This window comes from Argentina anserina, chromosome 4 (assembly GCF_933775445.1).
Source record: "Argentina anserina chromosome 4, drPotAnse1.1, whole genome shotgun sequence".
NCBI lineage: Eukaryota > Viridiplantae > Streptophyta > Magnoliopsida > Rosales > Rosaceae > Argentina > Argentina anserina.
This window is the reverse complement of record NC_065875.1, coordinates 4,273,467-4,296,214: the sequence shown is the minus strand read 5'-3', so window position 1 is coordinate 4,296,214 and position 22,748 is coordinate 4,273,467. Positions and strand designations below refer to the sequence as shown.

At 40.4% G+C, this 22,748-nt stretch overlaps 2 protein-coding genes across 2 annotated transcripts; one reads left to right on the top strand and one right to left on the bottom strand.

The window, feature by feature from the left end:
* Positions 1 to 548: 548 nt before the first annotated feature.
* On the bottom strand, positions 549 to 2,226 carry LOC126792044 (GDSL esterase/lipase At5g03980-like). Its single transcript, XM_050518548.1, has 5 exons — positions 1,959 to 2,226; positions 1,507 to 1,704; positions 1,261 to 1,409; positions 866 to 1,139; positions 549 to 772 (listed from the first exon to the last, which is right to left on the bottom strand). The coding sequence occupies exons 1-5, from the start codon at positions 2,224 to 2,226 to the stop codon at positions 549 to 551; spliced, it is 1,113 nt and encodes a 370-aa protein (XP_050374505.1).
* Positions 2,227 to 15,564: 13,338 nt separating this feature from the next.
* On the top strand, positions 15,565 to 19,592 carry LOC126790754 (LRR receptor-like serine/threonine-protein kinase RGI1). The gene is made up of 2 exons (XM_050517096.1): positions 15,565 to 18,765; positions 18,905 to 19,592. The coding sequence occupies exons 1-2, from the start codon at positions 15,846 to 15,848 to the stop codon at positions 19,429 to 19,431; spliced, it is 3,447 nt and encodes a 1,148-aa protein (XP_050373053.1). The 5' UTR covers positions 15,565 to 15,845; the 3' UTR covers positions 19,432 to 19,592.
* The last annotated feature ends 3,156 nt before the right edge of the window (positions 19,593 to 22,748 follow it).

Below are 22,748 nucleotides of genomic sequence, written 5' to 3'. Positions count from 1 at the left end.
AGTAAATATTTTTTTACAATCACAAATGGCCTAACCCTCAAATCCAAAAAAAAAATGATATTAAAATAATAATAATTAAAAGTCAAACGATCTAATCCCGTTTAATCACCTGACCGCCATGAACAACCGAATTGCCTAAAAACGCAACGGTGACCCGCCGCCTAGACGACCGTTTTTTAGAACACTACTCTATAGTGATTAGCGATCAATAGGGTTGGCCCTGAGGTGTGAGAGTGGTGGTGCCGCCACACAGGGCCTCCGATTAACGAAAATGAGCTCTATCGATCATGGAAGTTAAAAGATTTTGAATAGTACGCGTCAACGATACTTTTAATCTGACAACGTTGTACGTGATAATATTCTCTCTTCTTGTGTACGTTTTCTAGTACTAAAGGATACGATTAAGCACTGGTCTGTATTAAAGGCTAATTGAGATAGGTAGTCAATCATCTCGGCTCCCAAATGTATCTCCTTAAAGACCATACGTGATATGTGTAGGTTATTAGAACATTTTCCAACATATTTCGTTTTGTTTTTACATTTTATATCTATTTGCAACTTTTGCCACAATCAAGATTAGGTAAGATGTCTCGGATGAGTTGCTGTGCTATATACTTGTGGACTTGTTGTGTCATATGAACGCCATCCCAACTAATTAGTTTCTCCGGATTAGCACACAGATGCACATCAGGAGAAATGCCGCACGCTTTCGCTTCATCAGTATCCGCTTCACCTTTAACACCACAACATAACTTGTCTACCACATCAAACCCTGTCATACATATGCTTGTTAGAGAATCTCCAATATAATAGTACTATAGTTTTCTTCCTAAACAAAATGTTAGTATTGGATTCGGTGACTCACCCAACTCTTGTCGCTGTGTGAGTAACCATTCGAAAGTGCCATAGTAATCAGCATATACTATAGTAACATTAGGGTGCTCTTTCTTCAGTTCTTCAATGGCGTTTATAAGATGGTAATTGTGAGATTCTGAAATACTATTCCACTCCGTTAGGCAGTAAAATTGATCATAAGCAGCAGTGTCATTAGAGGAGAAGCGTATGAGGTACACCGGCAAACAACCAATTGGCCATTGTCCTGGTACAAGGATCTTTACAGCACCATAACCAATCACCCTCTGCAATAAAAACATTTACTTTGAAGGTTGAATTATGTATATATATATTCGAAGAGCTCAAACATGAAGATTTTCTGCAAAGCAACATTTGTAAGGGGTACAATATTACATTATTACTTACTTCAATAGCGTCCTTTATGGCTTGGACTACATTGACAACCATATTCTTTACCTCCTCAAAAGTTTTATTTCCATGTATTATGGCATTGTTATAATCATTTAGTCCAATTTGTCCCACAATGAAGAGAGACATTTTAAGTCGATAACGATCTGCATGTACACCAGAAACATAAAATTTATAACTCAAACAATATGTAAGAATGATTCAAGTAGATTATGCAACAGATTGAGCAGATCAATACTCAACCTTGACTACAAGATGTTGCATTGTAATATCGTGCGAAGAGATCCAGTTGGTCACTGAGAGCCGGTACATGCATGCTTTGATCTTGAACTTCATACAATGAAGAAGCAGGAGCACCGGCTACTGCAAAATTTACTCCACTACTGTGAGTAGCATTATTGTTCTGAAATGGTTCTATAAAAGAAAGACCCGCTGCTTGTGCTGCATAAGAAAATAAATTCAATTTGCTTAGCAGCTTAGTCGACCCTGATGAATTGTTAAAGATAAATAGTAGATGAAATTGGAGTACTTAATGTACTTAATTGTATGCATCCATACATATAACAAAATAATAGATCGAGATAAAAAATGATAATATTACTTGCGTGCGTACTTGCATATATGCATGGAACCAAGTAATTTGTAATGTGTTCAATTTTGAATTCTTAAAATCTACAATATGGTAATCATAATACCTATGTAGTCTATTATCAACAACCCATCAGAGCATCGCCCGGGTGCTTTATTGGGCAAACTAATCCCATAGGGAGGTCGATTGCAGGGTACTTTTGGAGCCAAGATAGCCAAGTTTCCTGTGTCGGAAAATGAATCCCCAAATTGATATATTGAATCAAAATGGCACGATGCAAGTGAGTGCGCATTGCACGAATGGCGCTGAAGAATAAAGGAGAAGGAGCCGAGTATAATACAAAGCACATAGAGGTTTTCCTCGGTGATAGCCATTGTTTGAAAGAAGCTAGAACTGAAGCACTGTTCTTCTTTCTTTGTTTTAGGTAACAGAACTTACAGAAGCACCATTCGTCTTCCGTGTTATATATGTAAATCACCTAGCCTTGTTCGTATGCATGAATTATATATAGATTAAAAAAGTTGTTTTTTTCCTATTTGTTCACCATAGAGCTTTGATCTTATGTTATAACCTATTTTCAGTTTTTAACCAAATATTTTTTTCTAATTTTAGTATTCTTGGATAAAGGCTGTCAGCATACCAGCTTATTATGTCTGTCACACACGCACGCAAAACGTTAGTTTTATCAACAACAAATTCACTTGTCCAGAAATGTAAGATCATTAATGACATATATTTTATAGGACAACTGTAGAATTAACTGTTTGATCTGTAAAAATAACTAGCTCTTTTAAGAAATTCTTATGGTAACGCATCAATCATGTGGTACGCTGAGCCAATTACGTGTCTTTATAACAAAATATAATCTTAAAATCATTGTACGTTTGATTATAACAAAATACCTAATGCAAGAGGGTGCATCATTGTATCAACAATGATCGGCTGTGCCTATATATATCTAGCTACCACATATATTGGTCGAGAATAACCACCTTGTCAAATCGGCCACCTTCTTATTCTAGTTGCTTATCCGGTTCCACCAGAAAAGGGAGAAGCTCCTAATTAATGGAGTTTTTACCTTTCAACGGCTGAAACGTAAGGCTCAACAGAACAGGAACATTCATAAAACTTGATCGACTAGTTACTAAACGAAGGCAAGATAAAGACCAATATATCCGCAACATTATAGCAACCTCAGGACTCAGGTAATTGTATGAATGGGATCGAGTTTATATCAAGAAGAAAGAAAACTATTAACTAAGTTAAAGTTATTGCCTACATTTTCCAAGTGGAAAATCATGCAATATTCCACTTGACATCCAATTTGACTAATCAATCTAAGCTAATGTGGATCGCCAGTAAATTGAGTGATCGAGTTGTTGATGACTCGCATTAGCAGCCCTTAGCAGCCCTACAAGTCGACAAATTGTTTGTAACTTTGTATATATTATAGATACTGTGGTTTTCATACTAAAATAGTGATTTTTCACAAAGACTTATACAACTCTTCAGAGCATTTACAAATCACAAGTAAAATTCAGAGACTATTGTGTGAAATATACGTATAAATACAGATCGATTTATCTGCCCCAAATTGTCATTGGATCTAACAGTAGTTCATCTCTAACCCTAATCTCTTTTTCCAAAGGATACCCTCTTACGTTGTCAGATACATCATAATATTAAAATACAAAATGCGAACCATACCATGCCAACTTTATCAGAGCGTGCATAATGTCATATACTGTGCTGTAATTTTCTTTTGTTGCTTACATGCTAAGGTGTAATTCCTGCATAGTGTTTAGAATCTGGATTATTATAACAATATTCTTAAGCCACGCTTATAGGACATGGCTTAGTGTTAGCACAAGCTTGCTGTATTAGCAATCTAACATTATCTTCTTCACACTAGCTCTGATCTTACATTTCACATAATCACATGTATATACATGTCCAGAATTGTAACAACCCTAAAATTTCGAGCTTAAAAACTCAAAATTCTAAATTCGTTAAACACCAAATAATCTCAAATAAATCGAAATCATTAAAGTGTAACAGCGGATCAATTCTGAGTTATCAATACAACTCAGTCAACCAATTATTACAACCCAAATTTATAATCCATACATAAAATGGAAATGTAATAATCCTCACAAATCACTCACAAATCTCACAAATGAAATTACACAACTTCTCACACACAAACCCACGCTAAAACCTCACCACAAGTAGGATAAGAACGACTTCGAGCCTCTGTAGTCGTCACTCAACCCCCACTAATCAGCACCTGCAGAATTATCCCCTACACCATCGAATTGGTGCACCGGGATTGTAAACACAAACCCGGTAAGCTTATAGCTCGTATGAGTAAAATCACAATATAGTTCGCATATCAATATATACGAAAGATCACAAAACAACAAATATAAATGCCCTCATGAGTCAATAGTCAGCCCATCTGGTTGACCCAAAGAAATATGAAATAAAACGCTCATGAGGAAATTAAGTAACCCTTCTGGTTACCCAATGCATTTATAATCCGGGTACCAAGAACGCTGGTACACATCTGTTACCCCTCTCGTAATACACCGTTGATATTGGATAGCCACCCGCTACCCAACATCCAAAATAAACTGAGTACCCATGAGCAGATAACCACCCGTTACCTCACATGCAGTACTAAGGCAGACAGACTAGAGCTCTAACTGTATCGTAACTTTCGCCCGGCCAAAGGCTAGGTTTCGACTTGCCAAACACGTACAATAATCTTACATCATATTGTACCAAAAATCAGGTCCGAAGACAACTCATATTTTAACAATCTCAATGTTAAAAATCACGTACAATAATCTCACATCATATTGTACAATTCAAATCACATGCTCAATAGAATCACAATAAAATCATAACAGTATATTATATAGCAAACTATATATATTCGTACTTATTTACCATTTATACAATATATATATAGTCCACTATATCTTATACATGTCATATTTCACCACACATGCTCAATTCACAAACTTCCGTCATAGAAATGACTATTTTTAATGAATTAATAACAGTACGTAATTTAATGAACTATATATATATGTACTTATTACCATTATACTGTATATATATAGTCCACTAAATTATATACATGTTGTAATTCATTCGATAAACACACTTGCAAAAATGTTGAATCACCACGAGGGTAGATTCGTAATTCAGTGAGATTTTACTCACCTTATTGACTTGAGCGTGAATCCCACAATTTTCGAAGATAATTTCCTTTCCTCGCTTTATAGATCACCTTGAAAAGATAAGAAAGGAATTTAGGATCGTTTCGTAAACTTTTAAATGCCGAAACAGTAATAATCGGTTACTGTTCAGCAATTTTCGGTTTTTACGAAGTTACTGTTCATTGTTCACTATTCACTGTTACTGTACAATATTCAATTAATACGTATTTCTGGACGTATAAGTACTATATACGTATTTTATGTACGTATAAGTACTATATACGTATTTCTGTACGTATAATTATTACATACGTATTTCTATACGTATACATACTATATACGTATTTATATACATATACGTACTGTTTAAAGGTAAATACAATCTCAGTAAATAAAATTTACTAATGTACCCTTTTTACAAATTACTTTTTACATTTACTAAAAGTAATTTATAAATTACATTTATCGTAGGTAACATTTAATTACATTTACCATACGTAAATAAAATTTACATTTACATTTACCGTACACAGTAAATTACCAAAATACCCTTCCGTCGAAATTGCTCACACCGCCTCACACGGCGGCGCGTGTGGCACACGCGCCACCTCCGGCCGGCCGCGCGTGGGGCCCACGCGCCGAGCCCAAAACCGGCGCGTGTGATGTCACCACCACTCCAAAACCCTCCTCCTTTCTCCCCTCTTCCTCTCTCCGGTCCTAGGCCGCCTCCTACTCCTCCCACGCTCCTCCACGCGCCGCCTCTAGGCGGCGGTAACCCTCCTTCCACCTCTCCCTCCGATCTCCACCAACAACCTCCCATTTCATCCAAAAAACATCACACAACATCACAACCATGAATTAAAAGCCTCCTTACCTAGATCGGAGTCCAAAACCGTCGGGAACGCTTGAAAGGAGCTTCCTCTTCGTTGTGGCTCCTTGGCGGCAGGAGGAGGCTCGGCGTGCTCGAGGTGGTGGTAGGGGTCTCGCGATTCCCAGGGACGGTGGTGAGGTGCAGCTGCTCGGTGAGGAGAGGGAGAGGGAGAAAGCCGAGAGAGGGAGAAAGAGAGAACCGAGAGAGTGAAGAGAGAATGAGAGAAAAGAGAGAGAAAAGAGAGAGAGGGGCGGCGGAAGAGAGAGGGGAGAGAGAAGAGGGTTTCTGAAAATAGAAACCCTACTTCACAAAATGTCCTTTTATACCCTCCCTTAAAATCGGAAACTATCTTCCGTCAATAATAACTTTTACACACAACGTCCGATTTGAACGCGTCACATATCCACGAACTCGTATCGACGAGCTCTACAACTTTCGTGAAGAAAGTGTTCGCAACCGAGCGACGGAATAAAATTCGATAATTCCGTTCGGAAACGTAACGTTTTTCTTAATAAACGTTCCGAAAACGTTTCCGTTTTTTTTTCGTTTCAAAACATCGCAAACAATCACATTCGGTTTAAATCAAACTTCACGACTTAATAGAATTTAAATTATACCAAATATTGTTTTGGAATTTAGGGTTATTACAATCTACCCCCCTTAAATGAATTTCGTCCCGAAATTCAAGCTCACTCAACAAACAATTGTGGATATCTGGTCATCATGTCTGACTCTAGCTCCCAAGATGCATCACCCTCGTCATGGTGACTCCACAATACCTTGACTAGCTCCATGTCTTTCCTCCGAAGCCTCTTTGTGGACCTATCCAAAATACGAACCGGCTCGACAACAAATGTAGCATTATCCTTCACCTCAATGGTGCTATGATCAATCACATGTGACTCGTCTGGTACATACTTCCTCAACATGGAAATGTGGAAGACGTTGTGAACCCCCGACATGCTAGTAGGCAAGGCTAGTCGATAAGCTAGTTCGCCCACCTTCTCAAGTATCTCAAAAGGTCCAACGTACCTCGAAGCCAACTTTCCCTTCTTGCCAAATCTCACTACACCCCTCATAGGCGAAACTTTCAAGAACACATGATCACCGATCTCGAACTCCACATGTCTCCTCTTCAAGTCTGCATAACTCTTCTGTCTACTCTGAGCGGTCCGGATTCTATCTCGAATGATCGAGATCTTCTCCGTGGTTTCCTGAACCACCTCTGGACCCATTAGTGCCTCATCACCAACTTCGGCCCAACAGATCGGAGATCGACATGGCCTACCATAAAGTGCCTCATACGGTGCCATGCCAATGCTAGAATGGTAGCTGTTGTTGTAGGCAAACTTAATCAATCTCAAATGATCTTCCCAGCTACCCTTGAAATCCAACACACATGCTCTCAACATGTCTTCCATCACCTGATTCACCCTCTCTGTCTGTCCATCCGTCTGAGGGTGAAAAGCTGTACTCATATCCAAGGTAGTGCCCATCGCCTTCTGCAAACCACCCCAGAACTTCGAAGTGAAACGTGCATCTCTATCGGAAACAATAGAAACTGGAGCACCATGAAGTCTCACTACCTCATCCACATATAGTTTCCCAAGCACGTCCACGGAGTACTTCATCGACACTGGGAGAAAATGAGCCGACTTCGTCAATCGATCGACAATCACCCATATGGCATCGTGACCCTTCTTCGATCTAGGCAACCCGGTCACAAAATCCATAGATATCTGCTCCCACTTCCAAAGAGGAATAGTCAGTGGTTTCAACATGCCAGCTGGTCGTTGATGTTCTGCTTTCACTTGCTGACATGTAAGGCACTTCGATACAAACTCTGCTACATCTTTCTTCATACCGTTCCACCAGAATTGTCTGCATAGGTCCTTGTACATCTTGGTGTTCCCTGGATGGACGGTATAGCGTGAACGATGTGCCGTACGAAGAACCTCTTCCCGAAGATCATCACAATCTGGGACACACAATCTTGCCCCAAACCTCAACCCTCCATCGGGTCCAACTCTCCACTCAGAAGGACACTCATCAAGCGTATCAACTACAAGATCCGCCAACTTAGCTCGTGAGTGTCTATCCTGCGCCTGACCCTGTATGATCCTCGTGATCAATGTGGGTTGCACTGTGACACTACCAAGAAAGACCCTTGGTTCTCCTCCCGATGGTACCAAATCAAACTCTGATGCAGCTTCTAGCATGAACCATTCCTGGACCATAAGTGAAGCTACCACGCCTCTCGGTTTTCTGCTCAAGGTATCAGCCACCACATTTGCCTTCCCCGGGTGGTACTCTAATGTGAAGTCATAGTCCTTGAGGAGTTCCATCCATCTCCTCTGCCTCATATTCAGCTCCTTCTGTGAGAACAAGTACTTCAAACTCTTATGATCTGAAAAGAGTTGAAATTTCTCACCATACAAGTAATGTCTCCAAATCTTCAGGGCAAATACAACTGCCGCAAGCTCTAGGTCGTGTGTCGGATAATTCTTCTCATGAATCTTCAACTGTCTCGAGCCATATGCAACAACTCCTCCATGCTGCATCAACACACAACCCAAACCTTGGAGCGAAGCATCACTGTAAATGACATAGCCACCACCACTAGAGGGAATCGTCAATACTGGAGCTGTGGTCAGTCTAGTCTTTAGTTTGCTGAACGCTTCCTCACATGCATCCGTCCACACGAACGGAGTATCTTTCTTGGTCAACTTGGTCAATGAAGATGCGATACTAGAAAACCCCTCGATAAACCTCCTGTAGTAACCTGCCAAACCGAGGAAACTACGTATCTCTGTAGGGTTCTTTGGACGACTCCAATTCTTCACTGCCTCTACCTTTGCCGGGTCCACTAGTACTCCATCTTTTGAGACAACATGACCAAGGAATTTGACCTCTTCTTTCCAGAACTCACACTTCTCTAGCTTGGCATACAGTCTCGCCTCCTTCAAGGTCTGCAACACTGTTCTCAGATGCACCACATGTTCTTCTTGTGTCTTGGAGTATATCAGAATGTCATCCACAAACACCACAACAAACTCATCCAAGTACGGGCTAAATACTTGGTTCAACAAACTCATAAAGACAGCTGGTGCATTCGTTAGACCAAATGGCATGACGACAAACTCATAATGTCCATACCGGGTCCTGAAGGCTGTCTTCGATATATCTTCTTCCTTCACTCTGAGTTGATGATAACCGGATCTCAAATCAATCTTAGAGAACACCGTAGCACCTTTGAGCTGATCGAACAAGTCATCAATCCTAGGTAAGGGATACCTATTCTTGATGGTCACCTTGTTCAGCTCTCTGTAGTCCACACACAACCGCAGAGAACCATCTTTCTTCTTTACGAACAAAACAGGTGCTCCCCAAGGTGAAACACTAGGTCTGATGAACCCTTGGTCTAATAGCTCATCGATCTGCACCTTCAGCTCCTTAAGTTCATTCTGCCCCATTCTATATGGCGCCTTTGACACAGGTGCTGTACCGGGTACTCATCAATGCAGAAATCTACCACTCTTCGAGGAGGTAGCCCCGGTATCTCTTGAAACACTTCATCAAACTCAGATACTACCACAATGTCTGCGATAGATACTTTCTGATCCACTGACTCCACATGTGCCAAAACTCCTGATCTCATGGCATTATCAGACTTGAGGCAACGATAACGAAACACTGGCTCTCCGGGTCTATGAGAGGACACTACCATGTCAAAACAATCAATCACAGCATGCTGTGGTCTCAACCAATCAATTCCCAAGATCACATCATAAGTGTGGTCCGGAATCACAATCAACGAAGCAGAGAACTCTCTACTTCCAATCAATATAGGACAAGCTTTGCAGATTGTCTCTAATTCAAGTGACACACCAAGGGGTGAAGTGACACATAAGGCGTCCCCGAGAGGTGTAGGAATCAATCCTAGCATCTCCACTACTGAACTAGCAATGAATGAATGCGATGCTCCTGTATCAAACAACACTCTAGTAAGGTAGTCAAAAAGTGATAATGTACCTTCCACCCCTGTGTCTCGCTGACCCACTGCGAACACTCTAGCTTGGCCCGCTGGTAGCTGTCTCTGCGGCCGTTCCTGTCTACCCGGAAGTGGTCGGGTACAATCTCGAGCTATGTGTCCCACTTGCCCGCACTGGTGGCAGCCTGCTCTCTTCGGTTTCGGACATGCTGAGGCGTAATGTCCCATCTCATTGCAGCTATAACACCTCACTGCTGCTAATGGTCTGACTGGTGCTGCTCTGATAGCTAGGGGTGGCGCCCTTGTCGGGGCCTGATAGTGGGGTCTTGGCCTCTTCCATGACCTATCCTTCGGCCCTGAGTGCTCGCTGCCTGTATAGACTGCCTTGCCTTTCCCCTTTGCATCTCTGTTCCCCACATCACCTGCTTGAGTCTTCTCTGCTTGCTCCAAACTCATAGCACTCTCAAATATCTGCTCCCGTGAAGTCAGGCAAAAGACTGATATCATGGTCTTGTACTCTTGTTTCAGCCCACGTAGATACTTCTGAGCTAAAGCAGTCGTACCCATAGGCCTGACATACCGATACAGCTGTGAGAATCGAGCATCATACTCTCTAATGGTCATGTCTCCCTGTACCAATGCCAGAAACTCCAACTGTAAGTCCTCCTGTACTGAGGCTGGAAAATACTTCTCTCGGAATATGGTGGTGAAACCTCCCCATGTGAATGTAGACACATCCACAGTCTGTCTCATGCTCTTCCACCAATATAGAGCATCACCCTTGAGAAAGAATGTAGCTATCTTTCTCTTCTCAATCTCTGTGCACTCTATCATCTCAAAATAAGTCTCCATACCCTCGATCCAATGGTCAGCTACTATATGATCTAGTCCCCCATGAAAGGTCAGAGCTGACAGTGCACTAATATCCTTGATCAGCTTCAACACTCGACCGTCATCTCTAACCGCAGGAGCTGGCTCATCCTGCTCCTCCTGCGGAGCAGCCTCCTCATAGAGGTTCTCCACGTTGCGGACTCGACCTGTGGCCCTACCTCGACCTCGGCCTACCTGCTCTACCTGTGGAGAAGCCTCCTCATAAAGGTTCTCCACGTTGCGGACTCGGCCTGTGGTCCTACCTCGACCTCGGCCTCTCGCCCGTCCTCGGCCCTTATCAGCGTTCATCACCTTCAAACAACGAAACACTTAGTCAATACTTGTGAAATCTCAAATTCAACTAAAACAGATTCAATAGGTATTAACATGAAATTTCAGGATAAGATGAATCATCGAAGTATCATCACGATACTTCTCGGAGGACCAAACCATTAGGTATGGCTCCTAAAACACTCTCGCGTACCCGACGACATATCTATACCGAGGAGCATGTGATGGGAGCCCGCCTGCAGTCGGATCATCGCTCCCGGATGGTATTGATAATCGCCAAATACGCAACCTGGCTCTGATACCAACTGTAACAACCCTAAAATTTCGAGCTTAAAAACTCAAAATTCTAAAGTCGTTAAACACCAAATAATCTCAAATAAATCGAAATCATTAAAGTATAACAGCGGATCAATTCTGAGTTCTCAATACAACTCAGTCAACCAATTATTACAACCCAAATTTATAATCCATACATAAAATGGAAATGTAATAATCCTCACAAATCACTCACAAATCTCACAAATGAAATTACACAACTTCTCACACACAAACCCACGCTAAAACCTCACCACAAGTAGGATAAGAATGACTTCGAACCTCTGTAGTCGTCACTCAACCCCCACTAATCAGCACCTGCAGAATTATCCCCTACACCATCGAATTGGTGCACCGGGATTGTAAACACAAACCCGGTAAGCTTATAGCTCGTATGAGTAAAATCACAATACAGTTCGCATATCAATATATACGAAAGATCACAAAACAACAAATATAAATGCCCTCATGAGTCAATAGTCAGCCCATCTGGTTGACCCAAAGAAATATGAAATAAAACGCTCATGAGGAAATTAAGTAACCCTTCTGGTTACCCAATGCATTTATAATCCGGGTACCAAGAACGCTGGTACACATCTGTTACCCCTCTCGTAATACACCGTTGATATTGGATAGCCACCCGCTACCCAACATCCAAAATAAACTGAGTACCCATGAGCAGATAACCACCTGTTACCTTACATGCAGTACTAAGGCAGACAGACTAGAGCTCTAACTGTATCGTAACTTTCGCCCGGCCAAAGGCTAGGTTTCGACTTGCCAAACACGTACAATAATCTTACATCATATTGTACCAAAAATCAGGTCCGAAGACAACTCATATTTTAACAATCTCAATGTTAAAAATCACGTACAATAATCTCACATCATATTGTACAATTCAAATCACATACTCAATAGAATCACAATAAAATCATAACAGTATATTATATAGCAAACTATATATATTCGTACTTATTTACCATTTATACAATATATATATAGTCCACTATATCTTATACATGTCATATTTCACCACACATGCTCAATTCACAAACTTCCGTCATAGAAATGACTATTTTTAATGAATTAATAACAGTACGTAATTTAATGAACTATATATATATGTACTTATTACCATTATACTGTATATATATAGTCCACTAAATTATATACATGTTGTAATTCATTCGATAAACACACTTGCAAAAATGTTGAATCACCACGAGGGTAGATTCGTAATTCAGTGAGATTTTACTCACCTTATTGACTTGAGCGTGAATCCCACAATTTCCGAAGATAATTTCCTTTCCTCGCTTTATAGATCACCTTGAAAAGATAAGAAAGGAATTTAGGATCGTTTCGTAAACTTTTAAATGCCGAAACAGTAATAATAGGTTACTGTTCAGTAATTTTCGGTTTTTACGAAGTTACTGTTCACTATTCACTATTCACTGTTACTGTACAATACTTAATTAATACGTATTTCTGTACGTATAAGTACTATATACGTATTTTCTGTACGTATAAGTACTATATACGTATTTCTGTACGTATAATTATTACATACGTATTTCTATACGTATACATACTATATACGTATTTATATACATATACGTACTGTTTAAAGGTAAATACAATCTCAGTAAATAAAATTTACTAATTTACCCTTTTTACAAATTACTTTTTACAGTTACTGAAAGTAATTTATAAATTACATTTACCGTAGGTAACATTTAATTACATTTACCATACGTAAATAAAATTTACATTTACATTTACCGTACACAGTAAATTACCAAAATACCCTTCCGTCGAAATTGCTCACACCGCCTCACACGGCGGCGCGTGTGGCACACGCGCCACCTCTGGCCGGCCGCGCGTGGGGCCCATGCGCCGAGCCCAAAACCGGCGCGTGTGATGTCACCACCACTCCAAAACCCTCCTCCTTTCTCCCCTCTTCCTCTCTCCGGTCCTAGGCCGCCTCCTACTCCTCCCACGCTCCTCCACGCGCCGCCTCTAGGCGGCGGTAACCCTCCTTCCACCTCTCCCTCCGATCTCCACCAACAACCTCCCATTTCATCCAAAAAACATCACACAACATCACAACCATGAATTAAAAGCCTCCTTACCTAGATCGGAGTCCAAAACCGTCGGGAACGCTTGAAAGGAGCTTCCTCTTCGTTGTGGCTCCTTGGCGGCAGGAGGAGGCTCGGCGTGCTCGAGGTGGTGGTAGGGGTCTAGCGATTCCTAGGGACGGTGGTGAGGTGCAGCTGCTCGGTGAGGAGAGGGAGAGGGAGAGGGAGAAAGCCGAGAGAGGGAGAGGGAGAAAGAGAGAACCGAGAGAGTGAAGAGAGAATGAGAGAAAAGAGAGAGAAAAGAGAGAAAAGAGAGAAAAGAGAGAGAGAGGCGGCGGAAGAGAGAGGGGAGAGAGAAGAGGGTTTCTGAAAATAGAAACCCTACTTCACAAAATGTCCTTTTATACCACCCCCTTAAAATCGGAAACTATCTTCCGTCAATAATAACTTTTACACACAACGTCCGATTCGAACGCGTCACATATCCACGAACTCGTATCGACGAGCTCTACAACTTTCGTGAAGAAAGTTTTCGCAACCGAGCGACGGAATAAAAGTCGATAATTTCGTTCGGAAACGTAACGTTTTTCTTAATAAACGTTCCGAAAACGTTTCCGTTTCAAAACATCGCAAACAATCACATTCGGTTTAAATCAAACTTCACGACTTAATAGAATTTAAATTATACCAAATATTGTTTTGGAATTTAGGGTTATTACAAGAATTGGTCAGTCTTCAGAAGTCGCAATTTCAGGTGCTCATTAACCGGTTGCAGACTGATCCTGTTTGGTTTTCAGACTATGCTATCGATTCACCTAGCTCTGAGTTTTTTTTTACGGATAAGACAGTGAAAAAATATGCATATTGTAGTCAATCACGTAATTAGTTTATGTAAATAATTAATTTTATGTAATGCTAATGTATCATAACTTACGTGTACTGACTAAGAATTTTTTTATTTAATGGATTTGGGTATCGATCCATTAAAATTGAAGTTGTTACAAATTTAGTTGCACACCCCATGAAGGCTGCCACAAGACTGAGTCATTGTATGAAGCCGATGCAATTTTAACAAGGTCACCTAAATTGTGAAAAAAAAAATCTTTACATTAAGAACAAGGGAGGAACTGGAGATAACACTAAACGAATAAGATGATAGTATGTAATGACTCATGCATAACATAATTGTCCTAGTTAGAAGTCGATTTCTATTGATTGATTTATTTATTTCTCATGTATTTAATTCTATAATTGTTTGTCACATCTTTGACTCAAGGGCTAGTGCCAACTCCATGGTCCCTGCTCTATAAAATTATAGATATTGAATTGATTTGACTTTATATTTCGATCAGTTGATCAAATTTGAATTGTTATAAAAAATCCCGCTTCATAGACTCATCAATCGGCCTCAAAAAGGAAATATCAAGAAATGAAAATACATTTGAATAATGCATTTCACCTAGTCTTCCATATTCATTGGACTGCAAAGAGCATCACTCAAGAGTAATTGATACACTTGTTTAACATTTTCTTTCACCCAATTAAGATTTTATTGTTCTTGATTTTAACTACAATTCAATTAATAAATTATCAAGCCACAAATGGCTAATGTACATCCATGATTTTTTCGTTTTACCGTTAGTTGTGGATCCAACTTGCAGATATGGTAATGAGAAAATTCCACGCCATAACTGTGCACTGAGGTCCATTGGAAATTGGAAATACGCAACGTAAACAGTCAGCCCAGAAAGCTTTCCGATCACCAAGTGTGAAATGAGAGGTAAGCAACACTGTCTGCTTGCGCCAATTTGATATCAATTTTTGTTGCAGAGATTGAGAGGAAAACAACACATTCGGAGTCGGAGTTGGGAGCTAGCTAGCTAAGCCAACTGCCCTCGATCAAGCTTTTTACTCTAATGGAGTAAAAAACTACACTATTCTAAACTCCTCCCTCTCTTTCTCTCTCTATCCATGCATACAGATAGGGATGCAGAAATATTTGTATATAAATTGATGGGCCTCTGCCATTTAGAGTGAGAGGTGGTGGTGGTGGTGCAGTTTTGTCGATCTCAAGGCAATGGCTTCATTTTCTTAGATTTGTTTATATCGTTTAGGTTTGGCTCTCACTGTGTTCTGTGCTTTTGCTTTGGAGGTAGTATAGCATAGAAAAAAACCTAACTGTCCTTCTCCTCCCTTCAGTTTGAGTTCAAAGCAAGAAAGCTAAAACAGAGAGAGAGAGAGAGAGAGAGAGAGAGAGAGAGAGAGAGAGAGAGAGAGAGAGAGAGAGAGAGCAGGGCTGCAATTCCTAAATGATGCAAACCCGAGAAGAAAGGTTTGGAAATTGAGGCAAATGTCGTCGGTTTCATCGATACCCAGCTCGAGGCAATCCTTCTCTTCTTCTTGTTCTTCAGTAATCTCTATTATCTATCTATTTCTCATTTCATCCTCTGCCTTTGCTGCTGCCTCAAACCATGAAGCCTCTCTTCTCTTCTCTTGGCTACACTCCTCTGCTTCTTTGTCTTCTTCATCTTCCTTTTCGAACTGGAACATTCTCGACTTTAATCCATGTAACTGGTCCTCCATAACATGTTCTCCGAGTGGTTTTGTCACAGAGATCACTATCCAATCCATCTCTCTTGAGCTTCCAGTCCCATCTAATCTTTCCTCCTTTCCCTCCCTTAAAAAACTTGTCATCTCTGGCGCTAATCTCACCGGAAAAATTCCCTCCAACATCGGTGACTGCACTGAGCTACAAGTCATTGACTTAAGCTCAAACTCACTCGTGGGTCCCATACCTTCATCCATCGGAAGGCTTCAAAATCTCCAAGACTTAATTCTCAACTCAAACCAGCTGACTGGGAAAATCCCAGTTGCGTTGAGCAGCTGCATTGGAATAAAGAATCTAGCAATTTTCGATAATCAGCTTTCGGGGAACATCCCGCCGGAGCTCGGAAAATTGGCCAGTCTTGAAGTGCTGAGAGCAGGAGGGAACAGAAACATTGGTGGGAGAATCCCAGATGAGCTTGGAGACTGCACCAACTTGACTGTTTTGGGGTTGGCTGATACTCAAGTTTCCGGTTCTTTACCGGCCTCATTGGGTAAGCTTAGCAAGCTTCAGACGCTGTCTATATACACCACAATGATCTCTGGTGGGATTCCTGCTGAGATAGGTAACTGTTCTGAGCTTGTGAACTTGTTTCTCTACGAAAATAGTCTATCTGGTTCGATTCCACCGGAGCTCGGTAGGCTTAAGAAGCTTGAGCAGTTGATGTTGTGGCAGAATAGTCTTGTGGGGGTTATCCCTGAGGAGATTGGGAAATGTAGTAGCTTGAGAATGATTGATTTTTCATTAAATTCTTTGTCTGGTACTATTCCACTGTCTCTAGGAGAGCTGTCAAACCTTGAGGAGTTTATGATTAGTAACAACAATGTCACTGGTTCAATACCTTCCAGTCTTTGCAATGCAACAAATTTGATTCAGTTGCAGCTTGATACAAATCAGATCTCTGGTTTGATTCCACCAGAGATTGGGAAGTTGTCCAAGCTCGTTGTGTTTTTTGCTTGGCAAAACCAGCTTGAAGGAAGCATTCCTTCATCTTTGGCTAGTTTGAGTAATCTTCAAGCTCTAGATTTGTCACACAATTCACTCACTGGCAGCATACCTTCTGGCTTGTTTCAGCTGCAAAACCTTACAAAAATCCTGTTGATTTCTAATGATATTTCGGGCTCAATCCCTCCTGAAATCGGTAACTGCAGCTCTCTTGTAAGGCTGAGGCTTGGAAGTAACAGGCTGACTGGTGTGGTACCCAGAGGCATTGGAAATCTCAGGAACTTAAATTTTCTTGATCTTTCTGGGAATCGGCTTTCTGGGTCACTTCCTGATGAGATTGGGAGTTGCACAGAGCTACAAATGATAGACCTCAGCAACAACACTCTGGGTGGTCCCCTGCCAAATTCATTGTCATCATTGTCGGGACTTCAAGTCTTGGATGTCTCCATTAATCAATTTGAGGGACAGATACCAGCAAGCTTGGCTCGGCTTGTTACATTGAACAAGCTTATTCTGAGTAGGAATTCATTCTCTGGATTAATACCTGCCTCACTTGGCATGTGTTCGAGTCTGCAAGTGCTTGATCTTAGCAGCAACAAGCTCACTGGCAACATTCCTGTGGAGCTTGGCAGAATTGAAAACCTTGAAATTGTTCTAAATTTGAGCTGCAATGGACTCTCTGGATCAATCCCGCCTCAAATGTCAGCACTTAACAAGCTTTTCGTTCTAGACCTTTCATATAACCAACTTGAGGGGGATTTGAGTCCACTATCCTCTGGTCTTAACACTCTTGAGTCTCTTAATGTGTCTCACAACAACCTCGTTGGCTATCTTCCAGACAACAAGCTTTTCAGACAACTGTCTCCAATGGATTTAGCTGGAAATGAAGGCCTTTGTTCTTCAAACCGAGACTCGTGTTTCTTGAGTGATGTTGGCAGGTCAGGACTGTCAGGAAAGGAAAATGATGAAAGGCGGTCAAGGAGGCTCAAGCTGGCAATTGCATTGCTAATCACCTTGACAGTTGCAATGGTTGTTATGGGGATAATTGCAGTGATTCGAGCGCGAAGGACTATTAATGATGATGATGATTCCGAGTTGGGGAGCTCATGGACATGGCAATTCACTCCTTTCCAGAAGCTAAATTTCTCGGTTGAGCAAGTGCTTAAGAGCCTAGTTGATGTCAATGTGATTGGAAAAGGGTGCTCGGGGGTGGTTTATCGAGCTGATATGGACAATGGTGAAGTCATTGCAGTGAAGAAGCTCTGGCCAACTACAATTGCTGCAGACAATGGATATTGCAATGATGAAAAATGTGGAGTTCGTGATTCATTTTCAGCAGAGGTCAAAACACTTGGCTCAATCCGTCACAAGAATATTGTTAGGTTCTTGGGTTGTTGCTGGAATCGGAACACAAGATTGCTGATGTATGATTATATGCCTAATGGAAGCTTGGGCAGTATTCTTCATGAGAGGACAGGACATGCCTTTGAGTGGGAACTTAGGTACCGCGTTTTGTTGGGTGCAGCTCAAGGCATTGCCTACTTGCACCATGATTGTGTTCCTCCAATTGTTCACAGAGATATCAAAGCCAACAACATCCTCATTGGCCTTGAGTTTGAGGCTTATATTGCTGATTTTGGTCTTGCAAAACTTGTCGATGAGGGAAATTTCACTCGATCATCCAACACAATTGCTGGTTCATATGGCTACATTGCTCCTGGTTAGTACACTAATCACATACAGTTGATTTCACATTTCTTTTAATATGCATAACTTCATTTTAATGCCATTTCATTTATAAAACAAAAATTATCTGCATGAGCTTAACTTCAGTTTATTTTTTAATTTTTTTTCTTCAGAATATGGATATATGATGAAGATTACAGAGAAGAGTGATGTTTATAGCTATGGTGTAGTTGTGTTGGAAGTTTTAACAGGGAAGCAACCAATAGATCCAACAATACCAGATGGACTACATGTAGTGGATTGGGTGAGACAGAAAAGAGGAAATGTCGAGGTCCTCGACCCAAGCCTACTATCAAGACCAGAATCTGAGATAGAGGAAATGATGCAGGCATTAGGCATAGCCTTGTTATGTGTAAACTCATCCCCAGATGAAAGGCCAACAATGAAAGATGTGGCTGCAATGCTCAAGGAAATCAGGCATGAAAGGGAGGAGTATGCCAAGGTAGATGTGCTTCTCAAAGGGTCTCCGGCGAATGATGCTGCTCGGGAAAATAAGAACACTTGTGGAGTTTTAGCAACATCATCATCATCGGCAGCAGTGACGAAAAGCTTGTACGCTAAAAGCAATAACACAAGCTTTTCTGCATCCACTTTTCTTTACTCATCTTCTTCCTCTAGTGCCAAAATGGGTTTCAAGTGAGAAGGTATTATATGATACACAGCTAAGCAGAAGGTTGTAATGTTATTAACTATTAGTTTCTTTGATCAATTTCAAAGTTCCGTGTTATTGATGTAAAGAAGAAAAGTTTGTATGCAGAGCAAGATAATAAAACCCAACAGTCCCTAGTTTTGGCATTTGGAGTAATTCAAACAATTGCACAAAAACAAATGCTGTTTGCTTCCAAGACATTAGATTACTAAATAACAAATACGCTTGAATTCAGAGAAGACTAAGCTTCAACTTTCCTTGGGGATAAGGAGAGGCTTAGACTTAGTGTCTTAACCCTATACACAAAAGCACTATGTTCATCAGGACAGGAAATAATCAGTGAGAACATTCAAATCACTAGTTCTGCTTTGTCTAGGAAGCACAGTATCTAGTGAGAGAACTAGGAGAGGACAGTATCCAGATACCTTTAGGACTGAAACATCATTCATGGTTTGACCCCTAAATTTGCCTCAGCTGGTCCCAGAATGAGTTGGAAATTTGATTCCTTGCATGTGTGCAAGAAATAATGGTTTCTGGACCTTTCACTTTCCCCATTCCCTAGTTGGTATTCTGAATGAAAGAATTTGCACTGAGTGAGTCTACCTTTCCAAAGATCTTAGACTGTTGTGCTTGCTTTGTATGCAGGTAGGACTTTCTGCACAAAAGGACTGCCTATAAATGATAAAGGACACTATTATGTGTCTTCTAAAAGGCTCTCTTTCTGCTTTGGGGAAATTGTATGTCATGGAATAATTGATTTTTATTGAGATGACTGACAATTACATCTAAGTTCATAAAATAGTAGCTGACAGTATACTAGAGAAGGGATGTTTACCCTGGAGTTGGTAAACTTTGGTGACCAAAGAAGTAAATCTTTACCTCCTTTTACAGAACTGGCTATCTGCTGCTATGACAGTTCTGTTGATACTTATTTTTTTCTTGACAATTTGACAGTTCTGTTAACATTTTTGAGCAATTGCTAGAGGCAAGTTCATATTACTTTGAAGCATTTCAAGTACAAAAACTAAGCCACTGAAGTACTGGACAGGGAGGTAATTATTCTTTAAATTAAGGTTCATACTTTCTTTGGAGAGGCACTACCCCAGAACCAGATAGATCAGTCTTTAGAAACAAACTTGCATACAGAAAACAAGGTATCCAACAAGTTAACATAGACAATTTTATGTTTGGCTAACCAGGATGCATGAAGAAATAATGAACAAGAAGAACATGGAGGTTTTGATATTTTCTCTTGATTTCTTGATGCAGAAATGGTGAGATGATACAAGTATTTATATAGAGAAAAGAATAGGCGGAGGCAACACAAGCGCAACTGTGGAGCAGAAGGACCAGAAAGTGATGGAGCCAGGGGTAGCTCAGCTTTCCATTTGCAGACAAACCACCGAAAGGAGAAAGTGATGGAGCTAGTCTTGTTTCAATAAAGTTTGAACTTGAGTGTGCACATAGTGGCAATCAAGTGTTTTTTCCTTTCATTTCAATAGCCTCCCTCAAGCTGGTCCATGAGATTGATGGAGCCAAACTTGGATAAAAGAAATAAAAAATGTTCAGAGGACAGTGACTTGATGAAGATATCAGCAAGTTGATCATGACTTCGAATGTACCTTGTTTCAATAACTTTAGTTTGAAATTGAGTGCGCACATAGTGGCAATCAACTTAAATGTGTTTTGTCCTTTCACTAGCTTGATTGTCACAATAGAGGATCATAGGCTGATCGGAGGAAAAACTAAGATCATGGAGAGGGCTTTTGATCCATACCAACTCACAGAAGGCTGAAGCCATGACTCTATACTCAGCTTTAACACTTGAACAAGCTACAACAGTTTGTTTTTTGCTTTTCCAAGAAACCATGTTTCCACCAACAAACACACAATAACCTATAATACTTTTTCTATCAAGAACATTTCTAGCCCAATCAGCATTAACATAACCAACTACACCCGTGTTTCCATGTTTGTGAAAAAGAATGCCTATATCAATAGATCCTTTCAGATATCTCATAATACAATTCACTGTGTTTAAATGAGCAACAGTCGGAGCATGCATGAATTGGCTAACAATGTTAACACTATAAGAAATATCAGATCTGGTAATAGTGAGATAAATTAATTTTCCCACTAACCTTTGATAATAACTGATATTATCAAGAACAATACTAACATCATCATCAAGTTTGAACTTACTTGAAAGAGGAGAATTTGCTGGCTTGCAATCCAACATCTCATCATCCTTCAACAAGTCAACAATATACTTTTTTTGGTTTAAGAAAAGACCTTTCTGAGAAGAGGTCATTTCTATACCTAAGAAATATTTCAGCCTCCCTAGATCCTTGATTGCAAACATTTTATGCAAAGCACACTTCAAAGCAGTAATTTCATCCGAGTAATCACCCGTGATGATTAAATCATCAACATAGATAAGAACAACTAGTCTCTCAGACTTGCCATTTCTCAAAATAATGAAGAGTGCGCATTGCTACTGCGAAATCCAGTGGCTTCTAACACTGAGCTGAGCTTGGCATACCAAGCCCTAAGAGATTGTTTTAAGCCATAAATGGATTTTTTAGCTTGCAGACCAAATCAGAGTTATTAGCTTGTGTATGACCAGGAGGCAGGCGCATATAGACTTCTTCTTCCAAATCACCTTGTAAAAAACATTTTTGACATCCATCTGATGAAGTTGCAATGAATGATTCACTGCAATTGACAGTAACACTCTTACAATGTTCATTTTGGCTACATGAGGAAAAGTCTCCTTGTAGTCAACACCATAGGTCTGAGTGAGAATCCTCAAGCAACAAGTCGACTTTTCTTCCTCTCTATTCTCCCAACAGAGTGAAACTTAGTTTTGAAAATCCACCTGCATCCCACAACCCTTTTTCCTTAAGGAAGGTTGACAATGTCCCAGGTATGATTATGCAGAGCTTGCAGTTCATCTGTTATAGCATCTTGCCAATCTTTGTGCTTACTTGCTTCTTCATAGGTATCAGGATCATCAATACAGTCAAGGCAACTCAAGAAAGAAATATGAGAGGGTGAAAACCTTTTGTGAGTGAAAGAGTTGTCAATGGAGTGCTTGGACGACATCATCACATAGTCTTTGAATTTTGCAGGCTTATTCCTAGGCCGACTAGGATTTCTTGTAAGAATAACTGGATAATTCTCAGCATGATCAACTCCACCATTGTTCACCTCAGGTTCATCTGCAACATTTTGAGGATCAACATTACCTTATTCACCAGATTGATCATCATTGTTAACAACATAATTATGATCAGATTGAGGCTGAG

What these genes read in the sequence shown, in the direction of transcription:
- LOC126792044 (XM_050518548.1), bottom strand. Translation starts at nt 2,226, where the DNA reads ATGGCTATCACCGAGGAAAACCTCTATGTGCTTTGTATTATACTCGGC. An exon ending in CCATAAAGGACGCTATTGAA is followed by an intron (nt 1,140 to 1,260) that starts GTAAGTAATAAT and finishes TTTTTATTGCAG; the next exon opens with AGGGTGATTGGTTATGGTGC. An exon ending in CACACAGCGACAAGAGTTGG is followed by an intron (nt 773 to 865) that starts GTGAGTCACCGA and finishes TATGTATGACAG; the next exon opens with GGTTTGATGTGGTAGACAAG.
- LOC126790754 (XM_050517096.1), top strand. Translation starts at nt 15,846, where the DNA reads ATGTCGTCGGTTTCATCGATACCCAGCTCGAGGCAATCCTTCTCTTCT. An exon ending in ATATGGCTACATTGCTCCTG is followed by an intron (nt 18,766 to 18,904) that starts GTTAGTACACTA and finishes TTTTTTCTTCAG; the next exon opens with AATATGGATATATGATGAAG.